This window comes from Urocampus carinirostris, chromosome 4 (genome assembly GCF_059441175.1).
Source record: "Urocampus carinirostris isolate Australia breed hairy pipefish chromosome 4, RoL_Ucar_1.0, whole genome shotgun sequence".
Taxonomy (NCBI): domain Eukaryota; kingdom Metazoa; phylum Chordata; class Actinopteri; order Syngnathiformes; family Syngnathidae; genus Urocampus; species Urocampus carinirostris.
In genome coordinates, this window is record NC_142352.1 from 33,702,464 (window position 1) to 33,718,290 (window position 15,827).

The window sequence follows — 15,827 nt, forward strand, 5'->3', positions numbered from 1 at the left end:
CTCTACTCATATTGATCAGTAGCAAACGCCTTCAAAGGAGAGCGAGAGTGATAGAAAGCGAGAAAAAAAGATTGAAAAAGATAGAAAGAGGGAAAGCTAGAGGGAATGACACACAGAGAGAAAAGGATAGAGAGAAAAAAGAAGAGGAGGAAAAATTGAGATAATTATTGAGGGACAGAAAGATAGAGAACAACAGAGAAAAGAAATAAAAGTAGAGAGGAAGAGAAAAAAATGACAGAGGGGATTATTGCAAGCTAGAGGGAAAGACAAAGAGAGGAAAAGGCGGAGGAAGAGAAAGAGACAGAAGAAGAAAAAGTGCGAAACAGAGAGATTCAAAAATAGCAGTCTCATACCTGTCAACCTCTACGGCTCCATGCCCTTGCAAACTGTCGTGTTTTCCCTCACAAAATACAAAATAATCTTACACCATATTTTTTTCCCAAACGTGTTTATTCATGTAGTTTAACATGTTATATTGTACATGTGTTTCGTTATATCATATATATTGTTAATAAACATTTTGTTGTGAGATCCTGAGTTGCTCGACATGAATGAGGTTTATTATAAAAAAAAGTTCAAAAATGAAGTAGCTTGGACGTTCACTCTAGAAAGAAAAAATACATGCGAATATAATTAAGTAGAATAATACATTCAAATTATGAATTCATTTTCTGCATTAAATTACTATTGGTAATATACAGATTAAAGGGATAACCGCAAACCTGTCTTTTTTCTTTTTATCATTTTCTACTTCCTTTTTTTTCTTAACTTCTTTACAACATAATAATTCGTAATATAATGCATCAAAGCAAGTGAGCCGATTGAGAGCTGGCTCTTTTTAAAGAGTTGCGCCGAAAAAGCCGGTTCTCTAAAAAGAGACGGACTTCCTTTCACTACATTAAACCACTCGCTTCGTTTGCAACGAAAAAAAACGATACCAAGATAGAGGCTTCCGCGGGAAACTCGTTTGACTGGATTGATTTGCTGTTTCGTGATAGTCGGTGTATACGGGATTGTACCCATAATTGACAAATTTGCGTTTTTCCGTACAGATTTTCTCGTACGTCGTACACGTCTTAAAATGCATAATAAACGTAATTTGTACGGCAAAACCCTACAGATTGACGGGCATGCGGTCTCCTTATTGATGGGGAGCCGGATCTCGTCATTCACTTCAAAGAGCCTGCTCACGTAGCCGTTTCTTTTGTGAGTGACCGTTCTCTAAAGTCTCCATAGTATGCTGACGTACAGCGCGTGACTCCAACGTTTGTAAATAAACGTCACAATCGGCTTTACGGTGATAATCAAGCTCACTGAGTGCTCACACTTTTAGAAGTCAGAAGAAGCCCGTGTGCATATCGCTAGGACTTTGGAAATTTCTCCACTTCTAGTTATAATTTGGTGTACAGTACTAAATGCCCCGCCCACTCTCCTCGAGACAAAATACTGATTTACCACATTCCCTACTTCTCCGAGGGGCGAGGACCTCGATTTTTTTCCCTTTAGCCTCTGGCCGACTCGGCTTCCCACCAAACAACAAGCATGTGGGTTTATTTGTGTTCAGCTCTCGTGGCGGGTCTCCCCCTCCTCGTTTTGTTCGTTCAACGACGTTTCCCGTATTTTTGGGCAGATATCGCGTACGTTGGAGAGATTTTGAAGATTCTGCTCAAATTTGTGCGGAGGCGTAGGAGGAGACCCTACTTCTTCACTTTGGACCGATTTTTGGAGCAGACAGTAGCCCGTCCGGACAAAACTTTCTTGGTTTTCGAGGATGATGTTTATACTTTCGCGAAGACTGATCAGAAGAGCAACAAGGTGGCCAACGCACTGCTCGCCCACCCGCGCTACACTCCCGGGGATCCCGTGGCCTTGTTTATGCCCAACGAGCCCTTCTTCGTCTTTGCCTGGTTTGCCCTGGCCAAGTTGGGCTCCCCGGTAGCTCTGCTCAACTACAACATCCGCTCCAAGTCTCTGCTGCACTGCTTCAGCTGTAGCAAGGCCAAAGTTCTCATTGCTGCTGCAGGTAAAGTAGGGTCGGACGATACTGGGGATTTGGTATTGATCCGATCCGAGTACATACAGTATCTTATCGGCCGATGCCGCTCCGATACTGGTACGTTTTGCTTGGAAATCTCCTGATGATTAAACAATTGAACTCCTCCTTGCAGACACGAAAATGTCTCACCTTTCTGCAAAATTCCCCGGTTGGAAGTGAAAAAGTGGACCTACGTGATTTGTGTAGATCCAAGGAGAAAATGTTTTTGCAGTGAGAGGGTATCGTGAGATTTCACATCGTCAATCGGGCATTTGAGGCGGTGTGTTTTCATTCAAATCAGTGTTGTTCGTGCAGGCAAGAGTATTCGTATAAAACACACATTTTTTTATCCTAAAAACTATCTCAAAGTTTGGGTGCACATTGAAATATACACAAGATTTTACAGTAGTATATTTCCGCATTTGTACAATGTTTGATAAATCAAAAAATATCGCTGTTCACAACCGCAAAACATTGAATGCAACGGGACTCGAACCAGGGTCGTGGCAGCGAGAGTGCCAAAATTTAAACATTAGACAACGAGTGATATAGATGACATTTGAAAAGGCATTAGATACAATCTCATTATCACACTATTTTTTCAGGCATAAAAATCTCTCACCTTGTGACGAAATTCAGCAATTTTAAGTACAAAAAAGTTGACCTATGTGAATTGTGTATATCCAAGGGGAAAACATGTTTTTGGGTGGGATTGTGAGATTTCGCAGAGTGAATCAGACATTTGAGGTTGTGCGTTTTAATTAAGATCAGTGTAGTTCACGCAGTTGGGAGTATCGTATTTATTCATGTATAACACGCTTTTTTTTGTAAAAAAAGGAAATCAAAGTTTGGGTGCGAGTTACACCCAATATTTTACGTCGGCGGTAGAGGGAAAACAATAATTTTGGGTTTAAGAGGTCGCAGGTTCGATTCCCTGCTCCTCCGAGTTACATGTCGAAGTGTCTTTGGGCAAGACACTGAATCCCTAATGCCCCCTGATGAGCAGGTTGTTGCCTTGCATGGCTGACGCTGCTTGACAGGACTTTTATTAAACGAGTAATTGAGAATATTGCAAGCCCTCTTAACAAATATAATTAATTAATCATTTGCCACTGGACAATTTCTTGAACTTGTAAAACATGATCCTTCCTACAGTGAAAAATGGAGACAGTCACCAGTTCACAAAATATCGGCCTATATCAATACTTAGTGGGCGGCAAGGCGGCTGAGTGGTTAGCGCGTCCGCAGCTCAGTTCTGAGGTCATGGGTTCAAATCCAGCTACCAGCTTTGTGCGTATTTTGTATGTTCTCACCTTTCTTGCGTGGGTTTCCTCCGGGCACTCCGGTTTCCTCCCACATTCCAAAGACGTGCATGTCAGGTAGAACTAGTGACTTTCAGTGGAATTTCCCTAGGTGTGAATGTGCGAGTGATTTGTCTGTCTCTGGCTGGCAACCAGTTCAGGGTGTCCCCTGTCCACTGCCCAAAGATAGCTGAGATGGGCTCCAGCACCCCGGCTTCCCTACTGAGGATTAGCGGTGCAGATAATGGATGGATGGATGTATCAAAACTACCTTAAATATAAAAAATTGTCACGACTGGTACAAGCAGAGGGACCCGAATGCGTAACGTTTCACACAATGCTTTATTAAGGGATCGAGGAAGTCAGGGCGAGAGGAAAAAGATAGCAATCTGGTGCTCGCTGGGCAGGAGGAGCGGGAAGCCCTTGCGAACGAACCGTGGAAGGAGATCGGAACAAGTCGGGTAGCTGGGACGAGCGGGAAGCCAGGGACCAAGGATTGATAACGGAAAGATAATCGGGCAGGATACGGGTAGCCGGGACAGGAGCACACCTCAAACAATTCACCCCAACGTCAAGCCTGCGGCTTTCAATCCATGCAAAATTGTGATTCGTTCTTTTATTTGTGCCTGCGGCTTTTAATCAGGTTCACTCTACATTCCGGAATTTACAGTAACTAATGGCAATTTATTAATTCTGTCATTTGTAGATCATAAATGTGATCTGGTCACTTTAGCACATCAAATACTGACAAAAGAAACCATTGGAAATACCTAAAGAACGGCAGGTGTATGTTCTCACCCGTCCTTAAAGATATTTGGGAATTCCTGCTCCAGTTTCAAAATTTCAAAAATGTAAACAACAATACTGTTGTGCTGTTGTACAGTGGCTTGCGAAACTATTTGGCCCCCTTGGACTTTGTGACCTTTTGCCACATTTCAGACTTCAAATACCAAGATATAAAACTCATTTCTTGTGAAGAATCATCAATAAGAGGGACACAATCATAAAGTAGAACACACTTTATTGGATATTTTAAACTTTAAAACAAAATAAAAAACAAAAGAGTGGGTGTACAAGATTCAGCACCTGTAGTTTCAGTGCAGCAAACTCTGTCCAGAAGTTCAATGAGGATCTCTGAATGATTCAATGTTGATTTAAATGACTAACAATGATAAATGGAATCCACCTGTGTGTAATCAAGTCTCTGCATAAATGCACCTGCACTGTGATAGTCTGTTTAAAGCGCAGAGAGCATCATGAAGAACGAGAAACACACCAGGCAGGTTTGAGATACTGTTGTGGAGAGGTTTAAAGCTGGATTTGGATACAAAAAGATTTCCCAAGCTTTAAACATCACAAGGAGCACTGTGTAAGCAATAATATTGAAATTGAAGGAGTATTAGGCTGAGTCCCATTCTTCGCACTTTCACTCGCTATGTGCCCTAGTCACTCGGTTTGCGCGTTCACGTGAAAATGGGGTGTGTCCCGATACTCTCAAGTCCGAGGCAGAAGTGACCTCAAACCATCTCGTAACCACTTCAAGACCGAGGGGGCTCCCTACCTCACTTGGCGGCGAAGTGACTACCCAGAAGTCTTTGCGAATTCTCAATATCAACAAACATGCCCGGAAAGGAACCGCACAAATGTAAGTAGTTTTCCACAACCACGCATGTATTTGCAACAAAATGTATTGAGATATCTTAGTTAGACGTAAATGCAATAGAAAATCGTATTTTCGCGTTAAAACATGAACATTGCAAAATCGCTACTTTACGAAGTGCACAAATCTACCAAGGGAGCTGCCCAAAAATAATCTTCACGCTACAAACTCTAAAGTAGGATAACTGTGCAGAAAATCACGGTTCAGCCCATCCCTGTTTGTATCTTAAACGAGTCGTGCTTTTACATTATTATCTACATGGCCAGTCGCTAAAGGAGCATAGTCAGAATAACGTTCTGGACATACGCGCTTGTTTACTGCACACAATTTCGGGTGTCGTGTTTTATTTACAATATGATTATTTCATGTGAGATCAGAATGCATTAGTTTTCATCATGCATTATGAGTAATGTTTCCGAATTTCACGTGGAAATACAGTTGAAACAAATTACTATCACACAGTCCACTGCCTTCTCTGTAAACACATATTAAGTAAACTAATTACCTTCTCAAAATGTTGTCCAAATGTGGAGTCAATTCTAAAGCATATGTGATGCTGGCCAATAGAAGGCTCTTACAGCCATAAGAATAACATGTCAATTTTGTGTATCTATTCACTATCAAATAATTATCCAGAACACATCCTATAATTTCTCACATCAACTTGTTGAGCATCCTATACACAGTTGTTTTTGTGCAATACACAAGCATTAAGTAATTCTTGTTTTTTCCACCCAACCTAAAGGCCAATGTAGAACGTCCCGTGGAAGAGCTGGCCACCATCACAGCTACCACGCCATCCACACCGACGGGCACGTCGTTGGCATCTTCTAATCCGGCGCCAAACCCCAAATCACCCAGAAAAAAAAGGAAGCACAATACACTCCTTGACTTTTTGAAAGCGGAGTCTGCCGGAGTGAGGAAAATGCTCGAGGAAACTGTGGCCAAAACTGAGCGGTTCCCGTCCTTTTTGGGAAGCTCGTGGACAAATTTCCAGAACAGTGACATCCCTGCAATGTTTCCCTTTTGTTTTATAAAAGGAAAATATTTTATTTTATTAAGAACTCAATGAAGTTCCAGTTTGTGTTTTCCAGCTTTATAGATAGATAGATAGATAGATAGATAGATACTTTATTCATCCCCGAAGGGAAATTCACTTTTCCAGCAGCATCCCTAAGCTGAGAACAATCGAAAATAACTGAGAACAATCGAAAAATAACACGGGAGCTGCTGGAGTGGCTGCCATTCGTGACGGCGCCGGAGAAACGATTCTTATGGAAGTATTGGTATATTTTTGTTACAATTTGTGACATATTATTTATTTACTATTATGTATTTCGGCCCAATGTGATTTTGTTTTTCTGAAAGTAAACTATTATTTAAACTGGAGTGATTTGTAGTTGTTTTCTGTCCAACAGTCACATAGTTCACACACAGTATCTCACATCATTACGAAATAAACCACCAAGGTGTTACTCAAAATAAAGATGTTTATTGAATAGTAATGCAGAAAAGCACGGAATGCAAATGTGGGTCTGACTTCCAAAGCCTAAAACATGGCTTTTGGGCAATTTATTCCATATTAACTGTGGACAATTCTGTGTATTGTGGACCTGGGAACCCTGAAGACCCGTGACACCACACGGTAGGACAGACCGTGGGCCAGCCAGTATAGGCCCTCCAGCCATGGCCCTGTTCCCTCTTTAGCAGCTCCTGCAGGGCCCACATGACCTTCTTGCTCAACCTTAAGTCCTGAATGAGTTTTGACTTCACATCGAACCATAAGCACAGGATGGGAACATTCCTGTCCAACCTGTCCACGCTTATGGGACAGCCACTCTGGAACACAATAGATAACAAACAATTTAGACATAAATGTGGGCATAGATGATGTAAGCATCATGAAAAAATGTTGAAATGAGCTTTTTTATATCCAATGACAACTCTTTTGAATTAAATTCCTTATGAACTAAGGTTTTTGGGTCGTACAGGGAAGTTTGGTGACGATATTATGTCAGCTTAAGGGTCAGGTGGACTGTTCTTGTTTGTTTACTTTTCATCATGTCACACACTAAAGACCCCTACTATATGTCATAAAATGGCATTAAGATACTAATAAGTAGATTGCCATTTATGTCTACACAAACATAAGGTATTATGTGAACGTGCATTGTATGCTAACTTTTACTGTATTTGACCGAACGGGTCATTTTTTTAATGAGTGTACGTACCTTGTAAAGATGAATCAGCACTACATAGCGCCGAAGCTGTCTTCAGTATAGCACATTTCTCCTCCGTTGATTGGAGACACGGAAAAGATGATGAGCTTTCAGGCAATCGGTAATAACACAGCTGTAGCGGGCATTTTTAACGTTGCACGAACTCTCCAACTGACACACCACAGGTTGAGACTCGAGTTGTTTACATGTGACGTAGACCAATACGTCACTGAGGTCTACAGCCAATTAATATTACCGCCATCTCCTGGACAGGGGTGGAACCTTGCAAGTCTTGTCCAAACCATCTCCACTTTGCACTCCACCGGCGGAGGGCACTCCTCTATCGAGGGACCTCACTGGAGGGTCCTCAGGGCCGAGTGAGAGAAATGGGATTGGGCCTTAGACTACTGCAGATCGTGCCGTCCCACTAAACTCTCAGCTCATACAAGGAGAAAACTGATCAGAGATGCAGCCAAGAGGCCCATGATCACTCTGGATCAGGAGTCAGTAACCTTTTCGGTGTGGAGTGCCACTTTTAAATTTCCTTGTAAATCAGTGTGCCACACCAAGATTAATGAATATACAACATGGATAGACATTTTATTCATATAACTCAGTGTTTTTCAAGCCTTTTTCAACCAAGGTACACTTTTATTTTTAAAAAGGTTCCGTGGCACACCGTCGAAAATGTTTGAAAATAAAGTTATGTCAAATATTTTACTGTTCAACCTCATAAGCAGATAATTACTATATAAAAAGAAGAAAATAATACTTAAAAACTATTTTATTTTTTACAGTGCAATCTTAAACCACTTTGTTAAACAAATTAAGTTAATAAATGTACTGTGCTACCTCAAGAGCAGATAAATAGTATATAAAAATCTACTGCCACCTACTAATATGGATGACTATTACAGTTCCTCGTCTGAAGAGTGCAAAAATACTGAATAATGGCCTGATTTTTTTGGAAAGGTCTCACGGCACACTGTTGTGCCCCCGGCGCACTGGTTGAAAAACACTGGTACAACTAACCTATTTATCTTCCACTATTCTTGTTCATCAATTAGCTAAAATATGAATGTAAACAACATGTGGAAAGGCCTGTAGCCATTCCGACTTCAACTTTTTACCACAAGAAATAACCAGAATCAACCATTCTTCATCAACTATAAACTACAATGAAAAAACAAGTAATATGGTCAGCTACTGTACCATTCATCAATGATATCTTGTTGCAGAAAACATCAAAACTTGAAATAACAGCAGCAATGCAGAAGGCACGCGCGTACTGCATGCGCACACCCCCTCCTTTAAATATTCGCCATCAGTCAATGGTTTTCCGTGATTTGCTATTCAGCGAGGAATTTGTTAAATAGCTTCAGTGGTGGTGTTTTAGCAGCGACAAAGGTTTTTAGGGTCTTTGTTTGTCTGCTACCTGGACACAGCGCGTTTTAATGTCTCCGTCTTAAAGTCATGTTCATGTTTCGTCTCGTAATGACGTTTAACACTTGATGCGCGAGGTACAACGCTCTCGAGTCATAATGCACAAAGCCCCAGTCATCTGTCCACGCTGGCTGGAAAGAACGCATTTTTTTCGCTCGAGGATCCGTCATGATTCGTTCATTTATCACGCGTGTGTGTTTCGTTGGCTGGGTTAAGACACGGAGCTCTCCTTTGCGAGGCACCGCGCAAACACGCGCTGACACACGGAGGAGCGCTAACGTAAATGGTAAATGGTCTGCATTTGTATAGCGCTTTTCAAGTAAAGCTTCTAAATAACACGGTGCACAACGGAAAATGTCTACATTTCAGGTAAATGCTGGCACGCGTGTCATTGGTTGCCGACCCCTGCTCTGGATGAACTGCAGAGCTGAGGTGGGAGAATCTGTCCATCGGACAACAATAAGCCGTATACTGCACAAATCTGGCCTTTAAGGAAGAGTAGCAAGAAGGAAGCCATTTCTTAAAAATATCCATAAAAAGTGTTGTTTTAAGTTTGCCACAAGCCACCTGGGAGACACACCCAACATGTGGAAGGAGGTGCTCTGGTCAGATGGGACCCAAACCAAACGTTTTCGCAACAATGCAAGACGTTATGTTTGGCGTAAAAGCAGCACAGCTCATCACCCTATACACACACCATCCCCACAGTCAAACATGGTGTTGGCAGCATCATGTTTTGGGCCTTCTCTCCTTCAGCAGGGACAGGGAAGATGGTTAAAATTGATGGGAAGATGGATGGAGCCAAATACAGGACCATTCTGGAAGAAAACCTGATGGAGTCCGCAAAAGACTGGGACAGAGATTTGTCTTCCAACAAGACAATGATCCAAAACATAAAGCAAAAGCTACAATGGAATGGTTCACCAAAAACATATCAAGGTGTTAGATTGGCCAAGTCAAAGTCCAGACCTCGATCCAATTGAGAATCTGTGGAAAGAACTGAAAACTGCTGTTCATAGACGCTTTCCATCCAACCTGACTGAGCTCAAGCTGTTTTGCAAGGAGGAATGGGCAAAAATATCAGTTTCTCAGTGTACAAAACTGATAGAGACATACCCCAAGCGACTTGCAGCTGTAATCGCAGCAAAAGTGGGCGCTAAAAAGTATTAAATCAATAGGGCTGAATAATTTTGCACACCCACTTTCTCGTTTTTTATTCTTCAAAAAAGTTTAAACTATCCAATAAAGTGTGTTCCACTTCATAATTGTGTCCCACTTATTGTTGATGCTTCACAAGAAAAGACAGTTTTATATCTTTATGTTTGTGGCAAAAAGTCACAAAGTTCAAGGGGGCCAAATAGTTTCGCAAGCCACTGTATATTCATCTTAAACAAAATAAAGTATTGGTTCATGTACGGAAATGTTTATTTAAAAAACTTAGGCTATTTTAATGGCTCAACATTACCTCTTTTAAACAATACAAATTATTGTAAGTATTGAAAAAGGTTTGGTTGATCATAAAGGTTAAAGCTTAGTCATTTTACTGGAAAAATTGCAGTACATTTTAGGGTAGGGGGGAGGGAACTCTGGCTTTTGCGGGCCACAGTCAGCTGAGTCGAATAATCAACTCATCAGCGAGCTCTTTGCAAGTCTGATAACAGTCCCCGGCTTTGTTGGAGGAGAGAGACATTCAAAAAGAGGAAGGATTGTGGCTCTCGAGGACCAATGTGGTCAACGTTGAAGAGGTGAATTGTTTTATTGGGGTCATTCAATGTCAATTCAACCGGTGGATTACACCAAGCTCATTTTGGTTTTCATGATACTTGGTATACTTGTTTATAGCGATTGTACAACATGAACATTTTCAGGTCAATTTAGGCGTGGAGCTAAGACCCACAGAATACTTGATCCATTTTCTCAAATCACATACCGTCAAAAAAGGGAGTTTAACAAAGATTGAAATATGCAACAATTTCCAAGATAAATACATATTTTAGTACTTTAATCTTGTGAGAAATATATCACTTTTAAATTCACTTTGAGGATCACGTATTCTCAAAGTTTTTTTCATTAATAATGATTTCCCACACTGTAACTGGCAACCAGTTCAGGGTGTCCCCTGCCCACTACATTAAGATAGCTGGGATAGGATCCAGCTCTGTGACCCTAGTGAGGACAAGCAGGGCATACATAGGCGGACAACTCACTCATTCACACCTAGGGACATTTTGGATAAGCCGATTAACCTGACATGCAGGTTTTTGGAACGTGGGAGGAAACCGGAGTTCCCTGAGGAAACCCACACAAGCATGGGGAGAACATGCAAACTCCACACAGGAAGGCTGGTAGTTGGAATTGAACCCTGCACCTCCCTGCCGTGGGGCTGCGCGCTAACCACCCAGACGCCGTACAGTCCCATGTGGGAGATAAAAAATGTTTTAAAAAAATCACTGTCACAAGATTTACACGCTCAATTTTTGAGTCAAAATATTAATCACAACATACTAATAGCACCAAATTTGGAAATTATTGCAGAATTGGAATCCTACGCTATGTTTTTTGTGAAAATTGACCCAGTAGTTCCAGAAATCAGGGTTTGTTGCTTGAAATCCTTGAAAATATTTGAATCTTAATGTTGTGTTTTCAAGGATTGAAAGGAACTTCATTTATGGGTGATGTGATTGTAAATGCTTGAAATTGTTTCCATGTTTTTCAACAAGTCTAAAAAAATTACGCTGAAAAAGCTCTCTTCTGTCTTCACTTTGCCATCGCATTTCTGTTTCCTCGGTGTTAACGACAGCTAGTTTGTATGGGATTGTCCTATGAAGAATCATTTTGTTTCTTAACTCATATATAACTATTTTCCTTATCTGTACCCCTTGCTAAACACATACCTCTGTAATCATTAGCTGTGATCGCCTCCTCAATGTCTCCCACAGAGCTGTTGGAAGCAGTGAAGGATGTCCTGCCATCTCTTCAAGAGCAAGGAGTGGTTGTGCTTCTTCTGGCCCAAAGCTGTGACACGCGGGGAATCGAAAGTTTCTGTGATAAAGTGGATCAAGCATCAGACACCGCCCCACCATTTTCCCTCAGAGAACACATCACACCCAAAAGTCCTGCCGTTTATATTTACACTTCTGGGACCACTGGTACGTCAATTTTACATTTAATCTCCCTGCACTGTGATTAAACAGTCATTCTTTTTGTAACATAGTTATACATGACTTGTTATTTACTTTTGCCTTTTGAGAAACCCTAATGGGAAAAGGATTTTGTGTTTCTAGGCCTGCCCAAAGCAGCAGTGGTCAATCAGAATCGCCTCCTTATAGCTCTGGCTGTTTTATCTGCGAACGGTGTTACGTCTAGCGACTCCATTTATGTCAACTTGCCACTCTACCACACGGCAGGATTCCTTGTGGGCTTCATCGGCTCTATTGAGACAGGTGAGTGTATGCCAAGACATCACAGTAAAGTAATACATTGTTTTTAATGATGTTGCGTTCTATAAGCAACCCACGACAGTCAAAACCCACAAAGTGGAACATTTATTTATTAGATCTCAGTAACATACAATATGTACGACTGTAATAAAATCCCAAGTGTACATCTACACATGAAAGCACAGGGTTGGCTAGCTGCATGCTAGCATAGGGGGATCCTCTAGTTGAGCCAGGTCTGTGTTAGGGCTGCACAATTAACCAAAATCTAATTGATACACTGCGTTTTTTTAAGTTTTAATTTGGTTATTTGATTAATTGAGTGTTTGGCTAACTAGAACGTCAGTATGAAATAGAGCAAAAATGCTGGTATTTTCCACTTGCTCTATTTTTTCATCCTCTGACTTGCATTTTGTGGTAATTGGTTTATTTGTTTATTAACATGTTTATGTAGAATTTAGCAATGGTAAACATGGGGCACTCCTTCAGTGAACTTTCAACCATGAGCGGAACCAGCCTGTTGTGTGGGGTGCTCAAGCACCCTCAAATTATAGCATTTTTAAAACTTTTTTTTTCGTGAATAAAGAACAGGATAAGCTTGAATATAATGAAAAACACTAGTGAAACAAATAAAAAAAAGAAAACAAAAAATTGCGTAAATTCTTGAAATAGTTCTGTCCATTTAATTGCTAGCTCTGCTCTGGAGCTAGCAAAATTTAGGTCTTTCACAAGAAAACTGCTGATTAAAATCATTCCACTGTTCTCAAATGTATTTTTTGAGATCTAAAAAACATGAAGAATTAAGGTAAAGTTATAAGTATAAATTAATCTGTAATTCGCATGGGCTTTACTTACATTTGACATTGGGTATTATTATTATGACCACTAGATGTTGCTGTATTGTGTAGTGCAACCAAAAAGAAGTGGAAGGCAGAATACAAACTTTGGAGACTCAAAGTGACCAAAATGCATGATTTACTTTCCATGTTCTTGGCCAGCCTATTTTTAGGTTTTTACCCTTAGAAGCAAGATGGCTGACAATTAGCTCATTTTTTTGTAAAATAAATGCAAATTTTTCAAGCTAGGAGTATTTGACTGTTTGACTGGCAGCATACACCTGCCTATTACAGTCGCGTACACAGTCAGTCACGCCCACCCAACACACACACACACACAAAGCCCTCCCCAACCTGCCCTCTTGATAGCATTTGCTGTGTGCTGTCTACTTCAGAAAACAATGCACGATACGTCGATATCAATGACAATAAATAAAATTCATTTCAAATCCACAAAGCATTACAACTGCAAAAGGTGAACCGCGATACAGCGAGGGATTACTGCAGTCTGTATTCTCAATTGGGCTGCACTGACCTTGACGATCTGTATGTTCATTCCTTTTTTGTGTGTTAAAAAGCGTTAGAATGGCCAAGCCGAATTCTAGGAGGTGATACAAAGCATTAACTCAAATGGGCCGATATTTTTGCAATGCTTACTTTTCAATCCTTTATGTGTTAGCCTACAAATGTTAAATCCATTTGGTTTCTTTTCCCGATTGTGTCTCACCTGTTGATGATTCTTAGAATTTATTTTGATTTCATTATCCGTAAGTGTGAAACCTAAAAATGACAATTTGTCAGAGCATGTGAATGGAATAATTTAGGTGAAGTAACAATTTCCGAAGAAAAAAAAAGGTATAATAAAACAGAAACCTTTTGTATTTCCACCATTTGTGATCAGAAAGACTAAAGCTTTATGAGCCACTATAGGCTTCTCAACAGCATTCAAAGATGTGTTGTTGTTTGTCATATCGATACAATTTTACCATAAGTATGCACCTATCTGGCCAAAGCATAATTTGGCCTTTTAGTGGTATTACTTTGACACATCCTACAACAAAAAATTGACAATGACGTGTTGTAGCATTTAATCACGGCATTGGTTATTCTCTCTCGTTGCAAAATACAAAGGGAATGCACGTTGATGTGAAACGAACAGTCAGTTAGAGTTCATGTTGAAAATCTCCCACCTGCAACATGTCAACGAGTGCCGCTGACGTTGCATGCTAATGACAACTTCGTAGCAGTGTCTTTTGTCCTCAGCTAAATCTTTCTCCGTTCTTAGCATGCCACCAAATCGCCTGCATTCAAAATCATTACTGTCTGACAATGGTTCATGTGCAAGCGTGCAAGGGAGCAAACATACAAAATTGGACCTCCATCTTTTCAGTCAAAACTAGGGACTAAAACCAAACAATTTTACCTTGGCGCTGTTATGGCAGCTTGTCAAATACATAGTGAGGCTAGTAGGACGATCCAACTATATGAACACTTCATTAGCACAGTGGCTGTTTACACTAAAGAACCAAACATTTGAGTTTGCTGACTAATGTTAATGATCTTGTACTGTTAGGGTCCACAATCGTTCTCAAGAAGAAGTTTTCGACCTCTCAGTTCTGGGACGACTGCAGAAAATACAATGTTACAGTTGTGCAGTACATAGGAGAAGTGATGCGCTACCTCTGCAGCACACCTAAGGTAAAACTACAAGCGATATTGTACACTTAAGCTAACTTCAACCTGCAGTTGTTTGATGTGATTACAGGGACCTATGTAATCTTTATCAGATAAATGTTTTTTAGACTTTAAAAACAAATATTTAAACTTTGGATCACAGATATAAAATGTATTTCCTTTTAATATTGCACTTAAAATGAGCTATGGACATATTTGTTTTAATTTTATAATCTGTATTGAATATAGTTGATAACCAAAATGAGAAATTTGGGCCGGACACAAAACAACGAAAAGTGAATTCCTTGGCTGAAGTACCAAAACACCAAAATAAATTACAAATAATAGTTATAATATTTTTTATACTATTCGTTTGCACTGCCTTGCTAAAAATGTACAATATAAAATTATAAGTAATTGTCTGGGATACTAGGGCGGCACAGCGGCTGAGTTATCCAGCTACTAGCCTTCCTGTGCGGAGTTTGCATGTTCTCCTCGTGCTTGCGTGGGTTCCCTCCAGGCACTCCGGTTTCCTCCCACTTTCCAAAAACATGCATGTCAGGTTAATTGGCTGGTCCAAATTGTCCCTAGGTGTGAATGAGCGAGCGAGTTGTCTATCTCTGTGTGCCCTGCAACTGGCTGGCAACCAGTTCAAGGTGTCCCCTGCCCACTGCCCGAAGATAGCTGGGATGGGCTACAGCTACCCCGCCACCCTACTGAGGATAAGCGGTGCAGATAATGGATTGATGGATGTCTGGCATACTAGTAGATGCTACTTTTAAGTACTTTTCTTTATTCTCATGAGACAAAAATAAGGCATTTAGCAGCAGTATTTTTCAACTGGTGGGTCGAGACGCAAAAGTGAATTGCGGACCTATTTTCATTGGTTCATGAGCCTTTGCCTTGGCAAAATATTGCTAAAAAGAAGAAAAAAACGTACAGTAGATAATGCCCAAATTGATCTTTTCTACCTGTCAAGTCAACTGGGGAGTTTTAGAGGTACCACTTCTCAGCTTCTTGTGATTTTGTTGGTTTTATATATTTTTTCTGCCCATAATGAAGGGGCCAAAGGAAGTTATTGATGAGGGGGAAAAAACAATGGGAAACAGCGATAATCGATTCAATGAAGGAAACGATTGCGAAATACAAAGATGGTGTTTGAGTTTCTGCCAAAAAGGTGAACATATTCTTCTATCTCTACTTGTTACTGCACAATCCTTTC

The 15,827-nt window shown here is 40.5% G+C and overlaps 1 protein-coding gene and 1 long non-coding RNA gene across 2 annotated transcripts in view; one reads left to right on the plus strand and one right to left on the minus strand.

The window, feature by feature from the left end:
- Window positions 1-1,302: 1,302 nt before the first annotated feature.
- LOC148367388 (long-chain fatty acid transport protein 2) overlaps window positions 1,303-15,827 on the plus strand; it is a 32,965-nt gene continuing 18,440 nt past the window's right edge. Inside the window, exons 1-4 of the mRNA XM_088334277.1 lie at window positions 1,303-2,023; window positions 11,598-11,807; window positions 11,943-12,101; window positions 14,505-14,629. Of these exons, the coding sequence (XP_088190403.1) occupies window positions 1,543-2,023; window positions 11,598-11,807; window positions 11,943-12,101; window positions 14,505-14,629 (975 nt within the window). The 5' untranslated portion in view covers window positions 1,303-1,542. The remainder of the gene's footprint in view (window positions 2,024-11,597; window positions 11,808-11,942; window positions 12,102-14,504; window positions 14,630-15,827) is intronic.
- Window positions 6,469-7,617, minus strand: LOC148367389 (uncharacterized). The gene is made up of 2 exons (XR_015850306.1): window positions 7,228-7,617; window positions 6,469-6,835 (listed from the first exon to the last, which is right to left on the minus strand). It is a non-coding gene; the product is annotated as an uncharacterized LOC148367389 (long non-coding RNA).